We start from the raw sequence: 21,578 nt of genomic DNA, 5'->3' as shown, positions 1-21,578 counted from the left end.
ATTGTCAGCATAGTGATTCAGTCGAAGCGTGGTGAAGATGGCTGCCTGACAAACTGTTGCTTAGTGTTGCATGCTTACATTGTTGCTGATGGTCTTGGCACCAATGAAGCCGCTTGACCTGACTCCATGGCCACCACCCCAGAAGTTTCCATGGGTAATGACCGCAGCTCTAGTTTCATCATTTCTTATTGGTTTGGAGTCTCAAATTGAGTCGTCGGCATTTCTATTGGAGCATCATTTCTTATTGGTTTGGAGTCTCAAATTGAGTCGTCCGCATTTCTATTGGAGCATCACAAGTCTACATTGTCAATTTGGGCACTACTATATTTAGCAGTACAAAAAAATATCATGGACAAAGAGGGAGGGGCTCAGCAGAAGTACTTCCATTTACATGTACCTCGCACATATACAGGCATCATTAGTACACCTGCAATTCAAGGGTGCCATGGAACAAAGCTGGAATACATATTATCTAGTGGTATATCTTCGGCAATATGCAGTTGACTGCAGCAATGAAGATACTCAGCATTTCTTCTTCGAGATGGCCATTGACAAGCATGTGCTACTACCATGGGATCCGTGTGGTTTCTATCAGAATGTCGATGGATTCACACTAGGTTCAAACATTCTTATCGGCTTGAGAGCAAGATAAATCTCAAGGAGGGAGAAATGTCATGTACAAGGGGTGTTCGGCTGTCAAGTGGGCAGTGCTATCAAGTGGAGCCACATACTCAGTGACGGGTCTTAAAAAGGGGAAGCAAACAAGCAGCTGGCTCATCGGTGAAAAAACAGGATAGCTCTTCCTCCTCCTCCAGTCTTCTTCCTTCCCCAGCCTCTTTTCTGATTTCCCATCCCCTGCTGTTTCTCTACTTCCCAGCCTAAGTTTCTCTTCTCCTTCTTCCTTTCCCGGCCTTTTCTTCTCTGATTTCCCATCCCCTACTCTTTCTCTACTTCCCAGCCTACTTCTTCCTCTTCCCAGTCTACTACTTCTTCCTCTTCCCAGTCTACTTGAAGTAGAGTTCCTCTTCTCCTTGGATTGAGTATTGACTCGTGTATGACTCTGAGCTCTTGGATGGGATTGATTAGTGTTGAATGGGATTGATCGGTATATTTGTGTGAGTGATTTGTGTGTTGGATTAATTGGGAACATGACAGGGGCGTCTAGGTTCAACTCCGGCCACGAGCGCCAGTGGAGGAACTGGTGCGGTCAAACACATTTGGAGCCTTGGAGGGAAAAATCATAGCTTAAAACACGCGCACTAAATCGCATGCAACTTCACCGGTATGAAACAGAGTACCACCTGAAGATAGCTTATTCTCTATCACGGACTATTCGCTATCACAGGACCACCACAACAGTTTCAGAGCATTGTACTTCACTCATTCCATGGAACAGATAAGTGTGCAAAGTAGTAGTTGTTCAAGAGCGTGCAATGAAGTCACTGTTCGCGCACACGACTTCAGTCGCTCTTGATGTCGTCGGAGCGGAGCGAAGTAGGGTACAACAAATGCTTCCCACCAGCCTCGGCCATCTTCTTGCTCAGAGCCTCGGTTTGGTTCGCGTCATGGCCATGCATGTACAGGAGGCGGTAGCAGATCTCGACAACCTCTGGCGCAAACACCCTCCACAGGTACATTGCCCTAAACCATGCCGGCACGGTGAGATAGTGCTCACCTTGGCGAGCTGCTTGCACCATGGCCTTGGCGCAGTTCTTCGCGTATTCCACTGGGAATAACCCAATTTGAGCCTGAAAATTGGATACGAGCAGTGTATCAGTATGTCAGTATTGTTTTGTAAGTCAAAAGTTCGAACGTAACTAATGTCAGAGATCAACAATCGAGCAGTAGTGTTCTCACATCTCGCATTTCCTGATCAACCTCGACTTCGCCATGCTCCTTCAGGAATTTCCCTTTCGACATCTCGGACTCGATCCACCCAGGCGTCACTATTGTGATCCCAACTTCACTTCCTAGCTCCGTCCGCAGCGTCTCGAAGAAGTTTATCAGCGCGGCATTGGCAGCCTGCACAGAGATAATTAAAACTGACATCAGATTCAGGACCCAACACTGAAATTTAGGGGGACGGATGAAATTTCTTTTACGTTATAAAAGCTCATTCTCGGAACAGGATTCCACCCGGTTGCAGACGCAGTGACCACGATTCTTCCTCGGCTTTGTCTAAGATGAGGAAGTGCAGCAAAGGTTGTTTGAACTGAACCCCAGAAGTTCACATCCTGGAAAAATACTACAAGCTATTAATTCGTCACCTGCGGATACAAGTGAAAGAAGGCATCAGGAATTCTGTCATTACAAGCTGAGAACTGTAGTTCCTGACATCAGGAATCTCCTCAAAAGCGCCTACACTGGCAATGCCAGCATTGCATACAAGATGGTCCACTGCAAACAAGCATCAACCTAAATTAGTTTACACAAATGATGCTGTCAGCCGAAATACATCAATTAAATTAGTAATGCCCAACGTCACTTACATCGGCCATAGTGACTGATTGTGGCCTGAACAAATCTGTTGCAATCATCTGGGTTAGCGACATCGCCTGGGAGAATGATCACATCATGTGCACCGAGCTGGAATGCTTGATCGGCAACCTGTCGGAGGTTCCATTCCCTTCTTGCGACTAGGACCAGGGAGGCCCCCTTCATCGCGTACTGGTAGGCTAATTGCTGAAGCAAATATCCCAATTTAAGTGAATTTAACAATGCTAATCTCTCAGATCTTTACTACAAACAGAAAATAATGTAAAAAACAGTTTGGTGTTAACAAGCTGCACCCAAAGAATTACAAACGAGCAACTTCACCTTCTCTGTCCTCTTACTGTTTCTCTCACTCTTGTCCTCCCCATTGATTTGTTCATTGTTTCTATTTACTCAACTACTCCATCACATGATTATATATTGCGCGCATGGATTTGGTACGATGAAACAGAGTACAATAATCTAAAGTTGAATCGGATGAGACATTAGTTGAAGCGCGAGGATAGAGTACAATAATCTAAAGTTGAATCTAAAGTCAACTACTGAGTCAGTGGGTGAGTCACCTCGCCGATGCCGGAGGATGCGCCGGTGATGAGGACGACCTTGCGGGCGAGGTCCTCGGGGAAGAGCCAGGAGAGGAAGGAGTAGCAGGTCTTGAAGAGGTAGTAGGGCGGGTAGAAGAGCAGCAGGCTGGCCACCATGGCCGGCGTCCCCACCCAATTGAGCAAGCCGTTCACCAGATCCATCGCCTCTTCGCTTGCCTCACCTGCTCAGCGCTGGTCGGAGGTCACGGGGAAGCTGAGCCTGGTCAGTGCCCGTACGGATGTGTCTCTGCCAGGGAGAGCAGGACGAAGGCGAGGTTCGTTCTAGTACTAGTTTGCCGCTCTGCATCTGCATGGATGGAGGGAGCTCAGCTTGGCGACACGTAGCTGCGGAGAGGGGAGACGTGGAGGGCGGTGAGAGAAGTGGAGCACTCGGTTGGCTGGCTGGACGTGGCAGACTTCTTCACTTTTGTGTCGGGGGCTGTGCGTGACCGCCAGGTCTCCCCTCGGCGTGTCGGTTAATTTTCTAGTGCAAATATGCAAAAAAAAATTCTCGAATGTGCAATCTACAAAGCAGAGACACCCACCTAAAAAACAAATAATTTTATATTTAAATTTTTAAATCAAAAAATTATAAAAATAGATATCCGTTTTGAAACATCACATGTCTAAGACTCATGTCACAAGTAGGACTCTTCCAATGGAGAACAGGTTTAAAATTTTTAAAAATTGCATTTCATTGCTCTTAAATTTAAAACACTATCAAAATAATTATGAAAAATTCTCAAAAAATTGGGTGACATAGAGGATACTATGATCTAGCTCCCTAAAAAATTTCAGAGACAAATATGATTTGTACAATGAGTAATAAAAATACAAATTATATTATTTGAATTGAAATTTTTTTACCACTGCAGGCCAAGTGGGCCTGATGGGCCGACCCAGCACGAGCACACCTAGGCACAATCTGTCAAGCGTAGCTATATCGGGTCGTGTCGTGTCTGCCCGCATGCCGGAGGCTCAACTCAGGCACAGCTCGTGAGGCACCGCGATGTCCCGGGCCGAATCGGACACGGCTAAGGCATGGCGGCCACGGCATGCTTGACGGGCTTGGCGCAGCCCCTTTTTGGAAAATTCCACCAAAAATAGAAAAATTCAAAAACTATAGCTCAAAAATTCAAATACATCAGGAAACATTATGGAAAATAGATAAAAATGAGCTTTACTGATTTGTTGTCTTGTTAAAAACATTCTATAGAAGGAAAGAACACTACAACCTATGCTCCAAAAATTATACGATTTCATTAGAAACTTTATATTTTCTTTTCTTGCAACATGTAATTTGCTTCCTCAAGTGTCATATTCCACTTATAGACCTTGCACATATCCACTGCTGCATATATTATACTTAGCAAATCTTGTCTCTTTTCGGTCTATTCCTTTGTAGATTTTTTTAAAATATTATCATATTGATGACCATAGCCGCGAGACCTCAATGTCTTGATCCCTTATAGCAAAAGAGAGCTAGCAAGTAGAGAATTAGAGATGTACGGCTGTGAGTGGTTTTGTAGGTGGTGCTTTGGTGGGCTGGTGGCCTATTTATATGTCAAGTGGGCAGTGGGTCATTTTTGACAAAAAATAGAAATAATCAAAATAATTCAAAAATAATATGGACACATAATTAAAAATAGAAATAAGCTTTATTGATATTTTGGTTGTCTCATTAAAAACTTTTCTAGATAAAAACTAATTATGAGATCCCTAGAAAGGAAAAAAAAGTATAATCTAGTTCAAAAAATTACACGTTCTCATCAAAATTTAGATATAAATTTTTGAATGAAACTTCAAGCTCATAATTCCTATGAATTTCCTTCAATCCAAAGGGGGCCTAAAAATTTAGATTTTATAAGAACTATACAATCTCTTAAGAGACTGTAATTTTCATATTTGTTTAAATGAGTAGTAATTTCAACAATATTATACAGCATAGCACATGTTTTCAATATTTTTTTAGCTTGATACGACACGCATTATAGTATTTTTACCATATCCATCACCAATGTTAAGTGGTAGATCCGCTCTTGCAATGAAGTAGCATAGCTCCTTTCGAGCATTGACGGAGTCATACTCCCAATGACAAAAAGAGCTGTCAGGGTTGTATTGCAGCATCGTCTGCTTCATGGCTACTCTAGTCCTTCGCTTGCAAGTTACGGTGTGCCTCTTCAAGTGTCTCATTCCATCTAAGAACTTTACCAATAATTCACTTTTGCAAATATAAAACCTAACATACCTGACATTTACCTCGTATTCCTCTCTATATATCCTTTCAAGTCTTGTCAAACTTTGGATATACTGGGTCTTAATCTTTTGAAGCTGATGCTTGCTGACGCGTGTGTACTTGCAGAGCCTAACGATATTGGTGCATGTGAAGCAATTAGAGGTTCACCATCGAGTCTTTCTGCATCTGCAGCATTGCTGCTAAAGATGTCATAGTCCCCTGAGAGTCATTGAAGAAAAAAATCATTAACGATGGGTGTATCATGATTATCACCGTCCAACTGTGGCGAGCTCGGCCGATGCAAGCCGCCGCACGGCCGACACAAGCTCCCGCGCCTCTGTCACATCCTCCATCGCCCTCGCTATTGCCCCCGACCAGAGTTGAAGTGGACACCCGCAAGATTATATTCGACTAAATTCCCACAAGGTAATTTTTTTTATAATTGCTATGATAAATGCAAATTGGAAATTTTGATGTGTGGTGTAGTTGAATAGAATTGTGAATGGATTTGAAATGTTATTTAATTGTATGCGGTAGAAACATAGAAGTTTGAATTATTCTATGGGAAAATGAAATTAATATAAAGTATATATGCACAATAGAAAGAGAGATAGAAAAAAAATAAAAGATGAGCATTTAGGTAAGTTACCGAAGTAGGTGCAAAAAACTCAATCTACAATATGAGTTTACCCTATATAAATTTTTAAGATAGTATTATAGATAAACTGTTAAAGATGTTCTTAGACTTTGTTACAAACTAGTTTTTATAGGACACAGTATAAAAAATGATTAACTTTAGATATATTATTAAAGATTGATCAATTTTAATATATATAATTAAATTTCTCTAGACTTTTCAGTTTTCACAGTGTGTAGTGGAAGTGATGCCGAAGACGGAAAAACTGGCAGCCAGGAAAGTAACTGCGCCGGTTCAAACTCAATAAAAAAATTATTTTGCCTGCTGACGTCCCAACTGCCTCTCACCTCGATGGCCCGGGATTGAGGTCCCAGCGCGAGGAGGGCCAGCGCCATGTGGAGCCGCGGAGGAGAGGCAGCGCCCGGAGCGGCCACCTGCAGTCGACCCTCTCCGCGGAATTCATCACCTCGTTGCGGAGTGCTCGACGAGACGCGTGGTCGAGGTCCTCGCAGGCGAAACGGAGCAGCCGAAACGCTCGTGACTTGGGGCTCGTCTTGCGTCGCTCGCTGCCGACCACATCCTGGCGTCACTGCTCTCGGCCTGGGCACCTGCTCCTAGTGCTTCGGCTCCTTCCAATGCGACCAGATCCGAGCAAGACAATTGCTAGGAGGCAAGATTTGGGAGGAGCTCGATTTTTCTGGAGGCAGTGAGATAGACTTGAGGATTTTTTTTTTCCTTGGGCTGGGAGCAACGGAAAGAACGGGTGCGTGGCTCCTTCCGATGCGACCAGATCCGAGCAAGACAATTGCTAGGGAGGCAAGATTTGGGAGGAGCTCGATTTTTCTGGAGACAGTGAGATAGATTTGGGGATTTTTTTTGCTTGGGCCGGTAGTGAGGTAAGGAGATTTTATATGATTTTTGTGTGAAAGACTCCGTGAGACTTTAATCTATGTGGTTTTTTTTTATTTAATGACTGATGTGTGTACAGAGAGTAGGGACATATATCGTATGAGGAGGGTAGATCTTTCGAAATATAGGATCTGTAAAATTTTCTTTAGAGAGTGACGGAAGCTTAGGGATTTTTTTAAATTAGATATATGTCATTATAAATGGTATGGTTTAGAGTTATATCATTATAAATTGTGTATTTAGAAACAAATCATTACAAAATGTATAAAATTGTAATTGTGCCATTACCTATGTCTTTGACTCTATTTTATACGTTTTTTCTCTTTAGTATTTTTATATGGATCATTTTGCCCTTATCTTCAACCTAAGCCATTAATATCTTCCTTCAATACTCGCTCTCACCAAACTCATCTTTTTCTGCTCCTCCTTAGGTAGGCCTTGCCAATTCTGATGAGCTTGTCATCGTCCTCGCTGGATGCCTCCTCTACTTCGTTCCACTTCTCCTCCTGCAACGACGACTACTTGGTGATGGTGCTAGTGTTGCCTTGGAATCGGTCGCTAATCCCCTCCGTAGTGGAACTCTCCCACCAGTGAGCTCTGCCTCAATTCCTTGCTTAGAGAGTATCTAGGGTACACTTCTAACCTTCCAAAGCCGTCAATTGCAGAGCTCCCAAGCCGTGAAGGCCCCACGACGAGCGCCCCATCCTTCACCGCCGCTCTCCGTTGGCCGCCCTCACCGGAGCTCCAATGCTGCTGCAGACCACACAATGAGCTTCATCTAGGTTCCTAGCGACTCCCAGCTCCTCGCTGAAGCGCGTGCACGACTGCAGCCGAAGTTTGCCAACTCCAGCCATGGCTCCGCCACTCCCACACCCTGTCGCACGGCTCTGGTGATTATTCGTCCCCAAGTCCAGGTCACGCGCATCACACCATGACCTTGAGCACGCCACTACATTCAAACTCAGCAGGAACGAGCCTAGCATGCGCATCGACCATGAACCACTACCGTCGCCACTTTGCCACCACTGTCTAATTAGCTCCGACCACCTCCAGCTATGAGGCCACCATAAGAGGACTCCTTGCTAGCTCCTTGGCCAATTTCATCGGTCGTCGAGCATCTTTCGCCACCACAAAGCCATCGGCACACGTAGCTGAAGAGCCTTGGAGAGCAGCAACATGACCGCATGGCTTGGGCTAGAGTTGAGCCAAGGGCAAAATTGTCCAATCACAAGTGATTTTAGAGCAAAGCAGCGAGAAAACGTAGGTAATGGTACGGTTCCAATTTCAGAGCTTTTGTAATGGTATGTTTTTAAATATTCGATTTATAATAGTATTTCTCTAATTCATATCATTTGTAATGGCATATATCTAATTAACTCATTTTTTTTCGCACGAGGGGAGCGGTCGTTGAGGTGAGGCATCTTATTTTATTTCATGTGAGACTCACCTTCTGCAATTGCCACCGAAGCCACACGCTGCAGATTTCGAGTGTGATGCCAATTTATCTGCTGTAGGGTCCGAATTTTTTCCGGCATCATTCCCAACGCTGTGGAAGGCCTTATTGGACCTGTAGTACTTCGTGGGTTGAATTCTTCTCGATATGCCTTTCTGTATTACCGGGCTCGATTCCTTCTTTATTTCCTTTTTTTTACAGCGTGTTTTTTAAAAGAGTGTACTTTGTTGTTTTTCTTCCTTTTTTATTTGATTATTTCCTTTTCTTTTTTCTAGTTTTCAAATTTATGTTCTTGTAGCATATTTCCACCACTGTTTTTGGTATCTTCTACAAGGTGTTGCTTGCTACTGTTATTTAGTTTCACTATTCCAATAACATAATTTGATTGTTCCCGTAGCATTCCTGAGTTCTTTCATGGTAAATAATGGATTGTCCAACAGGACCCTGTTGCATTACCACGGCAATTGAATTTCAATTTTGCAATGCTCCTGCAATACCAAAGCCAAAATTTGAAGTACGAATGCAGAACTTTATAGGTCGTGTGACCCTAGGTTACCACTTTTGTTTAACCAACCAAACATAATGATATATATATATATATATATATATATATATATATATATATATATATATATATATATCTTTTACTCTATACCAACTGAACCTGCCCCTCTCGCCGCCGGTCACATCCCTATCCATCCTCCATCATGTCACTTCTCCAGCCACCATCCTTGTTATCACCTCGGATTTTAGATAGTGGAATAAAATATCCTTGCCTTTAGAGTTAGCATCTGACCTGCAATATCTCATATCGTTTTAGTAGAGAAACTTAAACTAATGAAAGGTAATATAATTCAGGTATAGCAAATTTGTTAAGCAATAATCCTATTGCTAAATCTCCATCCATGATTTGCAAAAAGCTGCATCACGGTAGACTCAAGAGTACGTTATGCAAGATTCATCCTCTCCTTGTCTTCATCACACTTTTGTAGTTGTGTCTAGAACCGAAACCAATATATCCCTCTGTATAGTACCTGCATAAAAGTTTTACAAATTTTTTTATTAAAAATCATATCATTTCTGTTAAATCATAAAACCTAATATAACACAGATACCCTAGTTAACAACAACCTCTTTTCCTTTGTACCCCTCCCAGCCAACCAATCTCTAAATGAATTATCCATACTGGAAGGTATATTCAAGTTAAAGGTAATTTGAATCACTCGCTATATAAATTTAGCAAAATAACAATCGAAAAAAGTATTGAATGGTTTCATTGCTATTACAAAAGAAACATATTTTACTCCCATCCCATATTTTTCTACCTAAGTTGTCTTTAGTAAGGATAACACCCTTCTTTAGGTATCACAAAAAATCTTTATTTTCAAAAGAATCTTTATATTCCGAACCACCCTGTTCACTTCTATATTACCATTGTTTACCAGGACTCTGTACAAATAATGAACTGAAAACTGTCCATTTTGATATAAATTCCACCTAAAAACATCATGATTATCATTCCATTGAATATGCATTACACTAGCCACCAACTGATACCAATGTAGTAAATTATTACCAACCAGTGATCTACGAAAATAGATATTCAAAGGAACTCTACTGAACACCATTACTACGGAAGTATTCTTCCTATAAATAATATTATATATCAAAGGGTATAGCTCTCTAAGGGTGAAGTTCCCCAGCCATTTATCTTCACAGAAAACGAATTTGGTTTCCATCATTAAGATGGAATAAACCCAAACTTAGGAATTTTTCTTTGACATTCATCAATCCTGACCAGAATTATGAATCTTCTGGCTTTCTCTCCATCTGGGCTATTGTTTGGTTTTTTAAATACTTATTCCTCATAAGATCATGTCATAGTCCATCCTCATTTATTAACTTGAACAACTATTTACTTAGCAAACATTAGTTTTGTACTTCAATATTTTGCATTCCTAGGCCACCTTGATCCTTCGGTTGACACAAAATGTCCCATCTAGCTAGTTTATATTTGTTCTTATGGCCATCGCCCTGCCAAAAAAACTTCGATCCAAAGTACTTTAGTTTTTTAAGGACACCTCTAGGTACCTCAAAAACAAAGAGCATAAACATTGCTAAACTAGTTAACACAGAATTAATTAGAATCAGTCTACCTCCAACCAACATGTACTTACTTTTTCAACTACTCAACTTCTTCTCAAATTTCTCTTGTATGATCCTCTGATCCTTATTGCATAACTTTTTATGATGCATAGAAATACCTAAATACCTAAAAGGATAGGTACCCCTATGACATCCAAAAAGCTGAGATACTGTTCTTGGCAGTTGTCGAAGGGTTAACTCCTGTCGCAGGGATCCTGAGGGACCCCTTTTTAAAGATTCTGCTGGGGGGATGATCCTGAATATGTTCGCCGGAGAAATAAATGGGTATAAATGCGATGGCCGGCGGGGTGCAACGATCTAGTGCGGAACGAAGTAAATGCGCTGGTGTTTAGACAGGTTCGGGCCGCACGGAGGCGTAACACCCTACTCCTGTATGGATACTATAAATGCCCTAAGAATGTCCCTCAAGGATGTTGCTGGTTATAAGAATGTTTGTCTATCCTAGAGCCTGAGGCTCCTTGTTCTTCGATCTGCGTGTATCTGTTGGCTTTGGGTGCTCTCAATCTTCTCTTCTCTTCGCTACTTACTTCCTCTGGGATTTTCCAACCTGTCTTTCAAAGCTTGTCTTTGTCCGTGCTGCCGGCTGCTTTAAATACCCGCCGGCAGTAGTGTGCCCCGAACGGGAGGGCACGAGTTCCAAGGCACCATAAATGTAAAGGGTGTCATCATAGCCTCTGTGCGAAGTGACCGGAGGTGGAAAAGGCGCCCTGCGCCCGGTCATCCGTCACCATAAATGCATCGGCAACGGGCGCCGTGGAGAGGGCCCACCGGGTAGCCGCAGAGCGTCCCGGCGTGCCCGCCCTGTCTTGTTCTCCTGCCACAGTAGCGCGGCAGACGGAACACCTCGACCCTCACGACGTTATCCCGAGGCGGGCCGGATGGCACGGGATGGGACATGTGCATTGAATGACCCCACGCCCTTCTGCCAGAATGTGGCAGGAACTGACACCGAGCGTGGTGGGAGCAGTTGGAGGTGACAGGCCAAGCGCGCTCTTAAATGCAGTCTCGGGCCTTTGACTGGCTGACACCTCATCAGTGGCCCCCTGTGGGGGCTACTTGTCAGGGGGGCTTCCTGGGTCGTCGGGGAACTGAGTGCTTGGGGGTCACTGTTCACCTCCTCGAGCACTCTCTCCCGAGAATGCCCTTCCTTGGTCCTCGGGGAACCGAGTGCTCGGGGGCTACTGTTTACCTCCCCGAGCACTCTCTCCCGGACACGCTTGTACGGATCCTGGGGGGACCGAGTGCTCGGGGGCCGCTGCACGCAGCCCCGAGCACTCTCTCCCGGAACTTCCTTCAGTGGGTCCTCGGGATACTTGGGTGCCTAGGGGGCCACCGCTCGCGGCCCCAGGCACACTTCTCCTGGTACTTAGCTTTCCTGGTCTCCAGATATAACTTAGTTTACGTATAGCTTTAACCATAAAGCAGATTTTATGTAGATATTCAGTTATATTCTCTACTGTTAACCTTTCGAAACAAAGATAACCTGGTAACAAAGCTTTTCAATAGTTTTAAATCCAAAAAACAGTAACAAGTTATATCTGGAGGTTTTTTGATTCTGGGAGGAGCTACACCACACTCCACAGCCCCTATCACCACATTTGGTGTACCTCTAGTAGCACACATCTTCTAGCGGATTGAGCCAACAACCTTGTCTCAGGGACATCTAGTCCACACACTCATCAAGACACACGCACCTGGACTCTAGTTAAAACGGTTATTGCTGTTGCATGTCCATGACTGTGGATACGGCTATTCGAATATGTTTACACTCTGCAGAGGTTGTACACTGTACCCATGCGATATGCTCAGCCTTCAACCGTTGCAAGCGGAGGAGCGAATCATACCGAGACACTTCAATCACCTTTCCTGCTGGGCTTTTCTACGAGATTTACCGCCAAAGTCCATGTACTGAAGGCCAACTCCCCTTTTAAGCCTAGACCTGTTCTAGAAACCTTTAAACAGAGGGATGGATAGTCACTTGATTGCTCGCTCCTCTCAGCTTCCTAGTATGATGTTCAACTCAGTCCGATGAAAGAAAAGTCAAGTCCTATCCATTCAAGATGCATGATTGCACAAGGGTGGTTAAGTATGATGGCGCAATGACTCAGTCCTTAAACGACCGGAGCTGGTATTTTCTGGCAATGAACACCATAGAGGTGACTCAAGCCCACAGGAGCATCCTCATCCAGAGTACTACTCCACCTGCCCCCACCAAAATAGTTTTCACCTATTTTTACACACCACCCTACATATCCCACACAACATCAAGGATTTCACAATGATTACGGAATTCATAACCATCAAGAATTCATGGTATATGAGTTATCATTGATAACAGTAAAACTTATCTCTGAGGAGAGGTGTTTTAAAAGTTACGCCTCCGAGGAGACGTATTCATTCCTAAATATGCTAGATATCAAAGTATCGTCTGTCATTAATATAGATAACAACAGGTAATCTTAGGGTGATATGTATTTTGGATGATAAGATTTATGGCATGGTAAGTATTTAATACGATTAACTACTATAAGTAGTTTGTAAAGGCGCAATACATAGCACATACGATATAAGTCCAGTTTTAGTTGATCATATAGATTAGTTAAAAACATAAGTTCAATATGATCAAGAAGATAGGACTTGCCTTCCCGAAGGTCAATTCACGATTGATCTTGTCATGTGAGTCTCCCGGGTTCTTTATTATCGGGCCTCGCCTTCAGTTCCTTCCTTACATTGTCGCTTAGAACCTTGACTTTGAGCCTACACAAATTATCGATGAAAAGTGCACAACGACTAAGCAACGGAATACCAGAACAAAACCATTTTATTAACCTAAGAGAAAGCCTAAACAAGTTATTAACAACTACGTAAGTGTTGATTATTCTAATTGTCGGAAGGCGACAATTAGGGTTTCTACGTGTAAGTGAGTGCATATGTATCGATATAAACGTATGTGCGATACTTACGTCTATATGTATATGAGAATGTATAAATATATACGTAAATATAACTCTAGCTTATTATATGTGCTTAAGTGTCGGGTTAAATATTCTAATCTATAACACTAACCAATGTTATCTAGTAATTAAGCTTAATTACCTAGTGTTGTTTAATTGCCACACTGATTAAGTTCTAAACTATTGCTATGGTAAAAAGCATTTACATAATTAATGTAACTAGGTTAAATTACTGCACTAATCTAATTAATAATTATTATTAGAATATTCAATTGATTAATTACCAACGCTAAATTATTCTATTAAATACTAATGATAGATAATTATTCATTTAATAGCTACACTGGTTGATCTTATTACATTAATTAAACCAAAATTAGTCTATAAACTATCGCATGAAATGACAATCTATTTTTAAACATTTATCAAAAGTAAACTCTTTAGTTTATTCTAAAAAATATTCTTTAATTAACATAGGGATTAAACTTATAGTTAAGTTAGATTAACATAAGCGACTAATCTACGATTATAACCTAAACATGGTTATTGAATTATCTAACTCAACTTTAATTGATAAAAGACAAAGCTATTTCTATTTTAACACCACGACACAAAAGTAAATACCGGACGAAAAAATTAAACGAGCTCTAAAAATTACAAGAGTTGGTCAAGAGATAGATTATGATTTTGAAGGAATATCAGCGAAAGAATCGTCGAAATCGAAGTTAAAACTGAGGAGATACATCACTCTGAAGATTTGGTGAAAATGAAGTCATGAAAATTAGAAAAAGGCACTATGCTGCGGATTGGGTCCATGAAGCTTGTGGACCGGAGGGAGTTGTTAGGTGGGTGCACGGTGGACCGGGCTAGGTGAACTTGTCTCATGGGTGTGGATCGGAGAGTGGGCTCGGGTGGATGGTGCACCATGGACCGATGGCCATAGACTTATGGAGCCCGTGTGTTAGAGAGGGAGGGAGAGGATAAAGCCAGCCGGCCTTTGCCCGTGTGGCTCATAGAGAGAGGGCGTCAGAGAGGGAGGCGCTAGAGTGAGGGGCGGTTGAGAGAGGAAGGCGTGCCGGGAGGAGGTGAAGGCTGGAGGAAGAGGGCGGCTCGACCACGGCTCAGAGCCAGGCAGGCTTAGCAGTGTGCCGGTGGGGAAGGAGAAAAGTGAGGTGGCCGGCGGGAAGGGGAGCCCAGCTGGGGGAGAAAGATGGGTTCCTGCCTTTCATGTGGGCCCCATCTGTCGGTGTGAGAGGAGGGCCAAAGTGATAAGGCCGGTCTGGCCACTGCCCATGCGTGAGGCGCTTAGAGAAGAGAGAGAGAAGAGAGGGATACTGGGGGCGCCGAGAGATTGAGAGCCGAAGGAGGTCTCGCCGGTAGGGAAAGTGGAGGTGGCGCCGGGAGATGGAGGCGGTGGTCGGCTTGCTGGCAGCAGCGGGGTGGCAGCACGACGCGGCGCGCAGAACGGAGCGGCGCGGCGTGGCGTGCGGATGAGTGGCTAGCGGCACGGCGCAGCTGCGGCAGGACGCGCAGGGCTTCGCGGGTGGACGGCGCGAGAGCGCGCGGCGCAACGCAGAGGAGTGCGACCAAGTGCTGACGCGGGACGACGCCGCTACGAAAGGAGGAGGGAGGAAGGGGGTGCTCACCATGGAGAGAGGCCGGACAGTGGGTGGCGCTCTTGTAGGGGTTGCACGCGGTCGGGCGACATGGCGACGCGAGGAAGCGCGGTAGCTGCGCACGCCCGAGCGGCAGAGCAGCGACGTGATGGAACGGGCTCGTGGCTGTGCGTGGTGGCAGCGCTGATAGGCTGAACTCAAGACAGTCCATGGTGGCTCGGCGGGGAGCAGAGCAGCAGGCTTCTTGGCGGTGGTGGCACCTTCGCACGCGCGCAAAGCTGACCGGTAGCGAGCGCACACTGCGGTGCAGGAACGACGCGAAACGACACGCGAGCGGTCGGCAGGCTCGGCTAGCCGAGCGGCGGCGATGTGGCGTGCATGACGGCAACACGCACAGCTGCAGCGGCTTTCCCGGCTGCTCAGCAGGGACGGCAGCACGAGGACAACACGCACGACGGCGGCGCGAAGGATCAGAGGAGGCCGGCTTGGGACGACGCGCACGCAGGAATGGCACCAACTGAGCGCGGGCCAGCGGCTGGACAACTTGGATGTGCAGGGCACGGAGGAAAACTGAGCTGCTGATGTGTGTTGTACGCATGTATGTATGCTTGTATGTGGGTGAAGCGTGCCTTGCAGGTGAAGGGAGAGAGCAGAGGAGGAAGGCAAATTGGTTTAGATAGTGAAGTGATGGCCGGCTGTTGTGTTGGTGTGAACGCGGGAGAGAAATTGGCGGCGGGGAGTTGATCTTTTGCTGCCTATGTGAGAGGGAGCAGAGGGAGATCAGAGAGATGAGAGAGTGATTGAGAGAGAGGAAAGCACATCAGCATATGGGGTGGTGGCGGCATGCAGTGGCAGGCTCAGGATTTTCAATTTGGATGTACATATCTGTCATGCTCATATCCAGAGTAGAAAGTCACAAGCTAAACAAAAGTTAATCACCCACAAAGAGCTCATGCACTTGATCGATCTCAGAGCTCCAAGATCCAAGATACCCTTGAGACATCAGCCACTGAACTTATCTAGATTAACTAGTAATCACACGCTTTTGCTGGACTATGGTGCAGACTGCAGAGAGGGCAAAAACTGAAGTACTTTGAACGGAATACCTCCGATGTGATCTTCGGATCCTGAACACCCATTGCAAGCCAAAAAGGACTCCACAAAACGCCACTTTCCAGCTGCACATATCACCCTGCATCAAGAACAATTCAGCAAGATTAGCAAACAATTTATCAAATTTAGTGTAAGCTCAAAATGAGGGTTGACCTTGCATTGCCATAGCACCTTACAAATCAAAATTACAATTCAACTTTACGGTTCTTCATCTTTTGAAACGCAGCTATGACATCATCATCTCAACTTCCAAAAAGAAATCCCGCTCAATAAATGTGACCAAACAATCATATAAGTATTGACTCCCTATTTTATTTCTTAGCTTATTCTTCATATAAGTCATTGAAGAAAACACCCTCTCAACACTAGTTGTTGCTACAGAAAGAATTAACACCAATTTGAGAAGCTTGTGAACAACTTCAAAAGTGTCACTCTTCTTTGTTCCAACAATTTTAATAGAAAGATTGGCAAAAATTTTCACATCTTTAAACCTCTCACCCTTCGCACATCTGTGATATAATTTCTTAGTTGATTGAGAAGTTTCAATATTTCATCCTTTGTGAAATCCTTAGGATAAAATTGAGAAAGCTTAACCAAATTCTCTTATCAAATGCAGCAAATGAATCAATAGGATTGAATGATGCCATGCAAATAAGTAATTATGTGATCACCTCATCAAACCGGTCATTAAGCTCTCGAAGTTGCCTATCAATAACACCCAAAAACATATCAACATGAAAGTGGTGTTTATTTGTAGCTTTACCATAGAACCTTGCAGATCTTCCAACCGGCTTGTAGCGACCATCCATATCAGCAATTTTGATCTTATGCTTCACACAAAAAGAAATGACACCTTGAAGGAAAGTATTCCATCCACCATCTTCCTGCAGTAACTGCAATTGTTCCTTTGTGGTATAAACAAGAGAAATAGCAATAACAATATCTTGTTCCTTCTTTTACAAAGTATTGCCTAAATCATCTGTGTACCTAAATATTTCTTCCATCATATATAACATGAAAACAAACTCAAATGACTCAAATAATGTCAATATAGTTTGAGCCGATATAGCCTCCGTCCCACTATAGTCTTCCCCAATCTTGATGAGAACTTTCCGAATTGGTTGGTACAAAGCAATAATATGCAATATAGCTTCATAGTGAGATCCCCACCTTGTATCACCTGGCCTTCCCAAACCCATCTCTTGATTCAAACCCTGACGGGTTTCAAGTTCACCCAATTCCAATGATTCAATGATAGACTCGTCTTGAGCCACTCGAAGCATTCTTATCTTCTTACAAGAATTCCCAAGAACATTTAACAAATATGAAAGTTGTTGAAAAAACCATTGACAATCACCACTCTCCTTAGCAACAGCAACAAGAGTTAATTGAAGTTGATGAGCAAAGCAGTGAATATAATAAGCAGAAGGAGACTCATCCATAATAAGTTTCTTCAAACTATTAATGTGACTCTTCATGTTACTAGCTCCATCATATCCTTGCCCACGGACCATAGACAAGCTTAACTGATGATCCATAAGCAAATTTTCAATTGCAGTTTTTAGTGTTGAAGATGTAGTGTCTTCAACATTGACAACACCAAGAAATATCTCAACTGGCTTTCCGTTTTTATCAACATAACGCAAACAAAGAGCCAATTGTTCATTTAGGGACACATCACTAGATTCATCAGCAAGTATCAAAAAATGCTCATTACCAAGATCCTCCATAATAAGCTTAGTAGTTTCCTTAGCACAAGAGCTTACAAAATCCTTTTGTATCTTGTGGTCTATCATTTTACTTTTTTTTGGAGCATTCTTTAAAACTATCTTGTTAACTTCTTGAAAATTATTTGCTAGAAAATTTAAAAGCTCAAGGAAATTTCCTCTTCCCAGGATCACGCAGAAGCAAGTCAACATCATAAATTCCATCATCATTATCATCCACTTGAACCGTTTCGTTCTCTTCAGCCTCTTCATGAACTGCATCATCATTGTCATCATTTTCAATGATTGGGGACAATGAAACTGGAACATCAGGTGTCGTGCTAGCAGTAATCTCAATCTCATTGTCAGGCATAGGCAATTGAATGAAACTGGGATATTCAGTTGATGTCTTTTTCGACTTTGCATCTTTACTCCACATGGTTCTCAAATCAATAGTCTTTCTCTTGATAGGCTTCATAGTCCACTCTAGAGAAGAAAAAAGAGAGCATATCAACATATGAGCATGTTGTACAGATAATGTTAAGCTGACCAAATACACAAAAACAATATAACAAATAACCTAAATGCTTCTGCACATAGACAATTTTGATTTTTGAGTCACATAGTCACATGTTCAGAACAATTTTCAATTTGGTCAGTCCCTCAGTCACATGTTCATACTTCTTCAATTTGAAAATTGAATCATGTTCACTTGTTTAGTCCAGCAGACCAGCACATGTTCAGTTCATACATTGACAATTTTGAATAAAAAATTTAGCACACAAGACACAACACACAACAAAGTAGCACACAACCCATTGAAGTATTGAACAACTGGTCGGCAGCACACAACCAGCTCTACTTCTTTCTTCTCCAAAAGAACACGTACTCTAAGTTGCCGCTGCTGTATGGCTCGTGCTTGCTCCCGCGCCCGCACCGGTGCCACGCCACGACGCCGCCTCGGCCTTAGCCAGGTTCGCGCTGGCGCCTGCACCTGTGTTGTTGTCGCGTCCCGACGTAGTCTCGGCCTGGCTTGCGCCGGCGCCTGCACCCGCGCCACGCCCCAACGCCATCTCGGCCTGGCTCGCCCGCCCGCGCGCACCGTCGCCACCGTCATCGCCCTCCATTTGCGGATCTGAATGCCGCTACCACCTCCGCGTGTGAGTGGCCGATTCAGTGTTTCCCGTTAGCGAGTAGTGAGTGGCCGGGCCGAGTGGCTGAGTGGGGTGTGGACGCCTGGACGGTGGACTGCGTGATGCTGTGGACTGGTGGGGAGTCAGGAGTGGAGTGGGGTTGTGGGAACTGGGCCGCGCCCCACGTGGGCTGAGTTGATTGGTTACGGGTTGCCTCGGTTGGACTGAGTTGGTCGAGTTTCGTTGGGCTACCGGCTTTGCTGCATCAATACATGAAGTATACATCTGTACACCTAGAGAATATTACATATAAAAAAAATTGCTCAAAAATTTGGGTGTATATCTGTACACCCATGGCCCAATGTGGGTCCGCCCCTGGCGGCATGGGCTTTTGCCTGTGAGGGAGAGAGAACAGTGAGGAAGGAGAGAGAGTGGGAGAAATTGAGAGAGTGAAAGAGATGAAAGATCTCTAGCATTTGTATGTAACTGAATTTGTAAAATAGATTTGTAAACTGGATTTGTAATTATTCAAATGAATGTATTTAAAATGAAATGAGATGTGTGTTGATTCAAATAAATGACTTGAATTTGAATTGGATTATATTGAAATAAATTTACGAAGTGATTGAACTAGAAATGAAATGAATATATCTTGTATGGTTCGAATTTGCATTTGAATATGTATTCGATGATGATTTGATTGAATCTAGATTTGAGATATTTGGGATTAGATTCAAATAGGAGTATTTGAATTTAGATATGAATTTGGATTTGACATTAATCCAATAAGAGTATTTGAATTTAGGAAAAGATTCAGACTTGAAGTCTCAGGATTTGAGTAAGGTTTGAATTTAAAAGGACTGAATTCAATTTGGATTTCAGCTGATGTGAATCTAAGAAATATATTTGAATTTGAGAGACTTCCAAATTCAATTATCCACTCAAAGAACCATAATAATAATTGAACCAAAGATGCATATGATCAGTTTATCGCAACGATTAATTTAGAAATTAGTTTAGTGATATCTGGAATACTTAGCCAAAATAAGATATTTGAATGTATACATAAGAGTATATATATATATATCAAATATATATTTCTTTGATTTTATACTAGTTTAATATTTAGATTTTTTTTTAATTTAGAGTGAATTTTGCTATTTTTTAAAATGCTAAAACTCAGGATGTTACAAAGGGTAACCTTGTCGGTGTCCTTCTTTGTTTGAAAATTTTGACCTACTTGGTCATTCACTTTATTCCTATGTATCTGCCTTGAACAAAAGATCTTATCTAGTCACACCAGATTGGTGAGAATCCTTTTATTCTTAGAACTTATTTTAAAAAATATCACTTTATTTTATCATAAGCTTTCTAGAAATCAATTTTGAGAATAACTCCGTTAAGTTTCTTTCGGTGTAATTCATGTATTGTCTCATGTAATATGAGTACACCTTTCATAATATTTCTACCTAGCATAAAAGCCGTCTATGTTAGACTTATTACCTTTTGGGCTACCCTAGAAATTCTGTTTGTAGCTACTTTGGTAAATATCTTGAAACTCACATTTTATAGACAAATAGGTCTATAATGTTGAATTGGTGAGGCTTTCATGCTTTTAGGTAATAATATTATGGTTCCAAAATTTAGATTACGGAAAGGTAGTGTTCTTTATGGAAATCCACAAATAAAGCCATCTGATCACGTTTTATCAAGTCCCAGAAGGCCTGATAGAACTCAGCTGGAAAACCATTCGGTCCTGGTGTTTTATTATGTTTCATTTGAAATATAGTGTGTCTCACTTCATTTTTAGAGAACACTGATGTTAACATTTCATTCTCTAAAACAGAGACATGTGGGATGTCATCCCGCTGGGTTTCATCCAACACAAAGTGGTTACTATCCGGAGACCCAAATAACCCTTTGAGTATGGCGTGATATGTTTCTTAAGATCCACATCCCCACGTATTATTGCCCTATCTTGTTGCAACTGAAAAATTCTTTGCTTCCGATGTTTCCCATTTGCTACCAAGTGCAAAAATTTGGTGTTATAGTCACCTTATAACTCTTTTACCTTACTCGTTGGTACCATTTAATCTCTTTTTCCCTCAACAAGTGGGCATTAAGACATTTCTTTAAATCTATTTCATTCAGAGACAAAGGTATATTTCAGCCTTTCTATACAACTCATCTAATTTATTTAGTAGTTTTTTTGTACCGGCCACTTACATTCTTTGCCCAACCTCTTAAGTGTTGTCTTAGTCTCTGGACTTTTACTTGCCATTTCTTCATAGGAGTATTTCTGCCTGTTACATTTGTCAAAACTTTAGCTACCACATCATAAAAACCATCTCTTAACAATCAACCTAGTTTAAATTTAGACATAAGTTGATTACTACTACTGATACCTCTCATGTGTTTAAAAGCAGAGAAGTATAATTAGATATTCATCTTTTTAGAGCTTGAACAATTGAGAGTGGAAATTTCTACTCCCATTCTGTCATCATGAGTATTCTGTCCAATTTCTCGTAAGTTGGTATAGACACCGCATTAGCCCAAGTGTATTTCCTCCTTAATAACT

At 42.6% G+C, this 21,578-nt stretch overlaps 2 protein-coding genes across 12 annotated transcripts; both read right to left on the bottom strand.

Annotated features, from left to right (window-relative positions):
* Nucleotides 1-1,232: 1,232 nt before the first annotated feature.
* On the bottom strand, nucleotides 1,233-6,927 carry LOC133906648 (11-beta-hydroxysteroid dehydrogenase A-like). Of its 11 annotated transcripts, XM_062348605.1 has the most exons (8): nucleotides 6,298-6,927; nucleotides 5,587-5,674; nucleotides 3,057-5,499; nucleotides 2,490-2,682; nucleotides 2,312-2,397; nucleotides 2,103-2,234; nucleotides 1,858-2,022; nucleotides 1,233-1,748 (listed from the first exon to the last, which is right to left on the bottom strand). In XM_062348605.1, the coding sequence occupies exons 3-8, from the start codon at nucleotides 3,237-3,239 to the stop codon at nucleotides 1,461-1,463; spliced, it is 1,047 nt and encodes a 348-aa protein (XP_062204589.1). In that variant the 5' UTR covers nucleotides 3,240-5,499; nucleotides 5,587-5,674; nucleotides 6,298-6,927; the 3' UTR covers nucleotides 1,233-1,460. The 11 variants fall into 11 exon arrangements, with proteins under 11 accessions (XP_062204589.1, XP_062204592.1, XP_062204593.1 ...); XM_062348608.1 differs by having other exon boundaries at nucleotides 3,057-3,384; nucleotides 5,326-6,927; XM_062348609.1 differs by having other exon boundaries at nucleotides 3,057-3,384; nucleotides 5,337-6,927.
* A 9,174-nt stretch (nucleotides 6,928-16,101) lies between these two features.
* Nucleotides 16,102-17,891, bottom strand: LOC133906003 (uncharacterized). The gene is made up of 3 exons (XM_062347811.1): nucleotides 17,184-17,891; nucleotides 16,843-17,066; nucleotides 16,102-16,240 (listed from the first exon to the last, which is right to left on the bottom strand). Exons 1-3 carry the CDS (start codon nucleotides 17,889-17,891, stop codon nucleotides 16,102-16,104), a joined length of 1,071 nt encoding a protein of 356 aa, XP_062203795.1.
* Between the last annotated feature and the right edge of the window lie 3,687 nt (nucleotides 17,892-21,578).

Source organism: Phragmites australis, chromosome 23 (assembly GCF_958298935.1).
Source record: "Phragmites australis chromosome 23, lpPhrAust1.1, whole genome shotgun sequence".
Lineage (NCBI taxonomy): Eukaryota > Viridiplantae > Streptophyta > Magnoliopsida > Poales > Poaceae > Phragmites > Phragmites australis.
This window is presented reverse-complemented; position numbering and strand designations above follow the sequence as displayed.

Coding starts and splice junctions, on each gene's coding strand:
- LOC133906003 (XM_062347811.1), bottom strand. CDS start 17,891: ATGGAGGATCTTGGTAATGAGCATTTTTTGATACTTGCTGATGAATCT. Junction 17,067..17,183: donor TATTTGAGTCATTTGAGTTT/GTTTTCATGTTA, acceptor TATACCACAAAG/GAACAATTGCAGTTACTGCA. Junction 16,241..16,842: donor CTTCGAGAGCTTAATGACCG/GTTTGATGAGGT, acceptor TTCTTGATGCAG/GGTGATATGTGCAGCTGGAA.
- LOC133906648 (XM_062348608.1), bottom strand. CDS start 3,239: ATGGATCTGGTGAACGGCTTGCTCAATTGGGTGGGGACGCCGGCCATG. Junction 2,683..3,056: donor CATCCTCCGGCATCGGCGAG/GTGACTCACCCA, acceptor TATTTGCTTCAG/CAATTAGCCTACCAGTACGC. Junction 2,235..2,311: donor GGAACTACAGTTCTCAGCTT/GTAATGACAGAA, acceptor GTATTTTTCCAG/GATGTGAACTTCTGGGGTTC.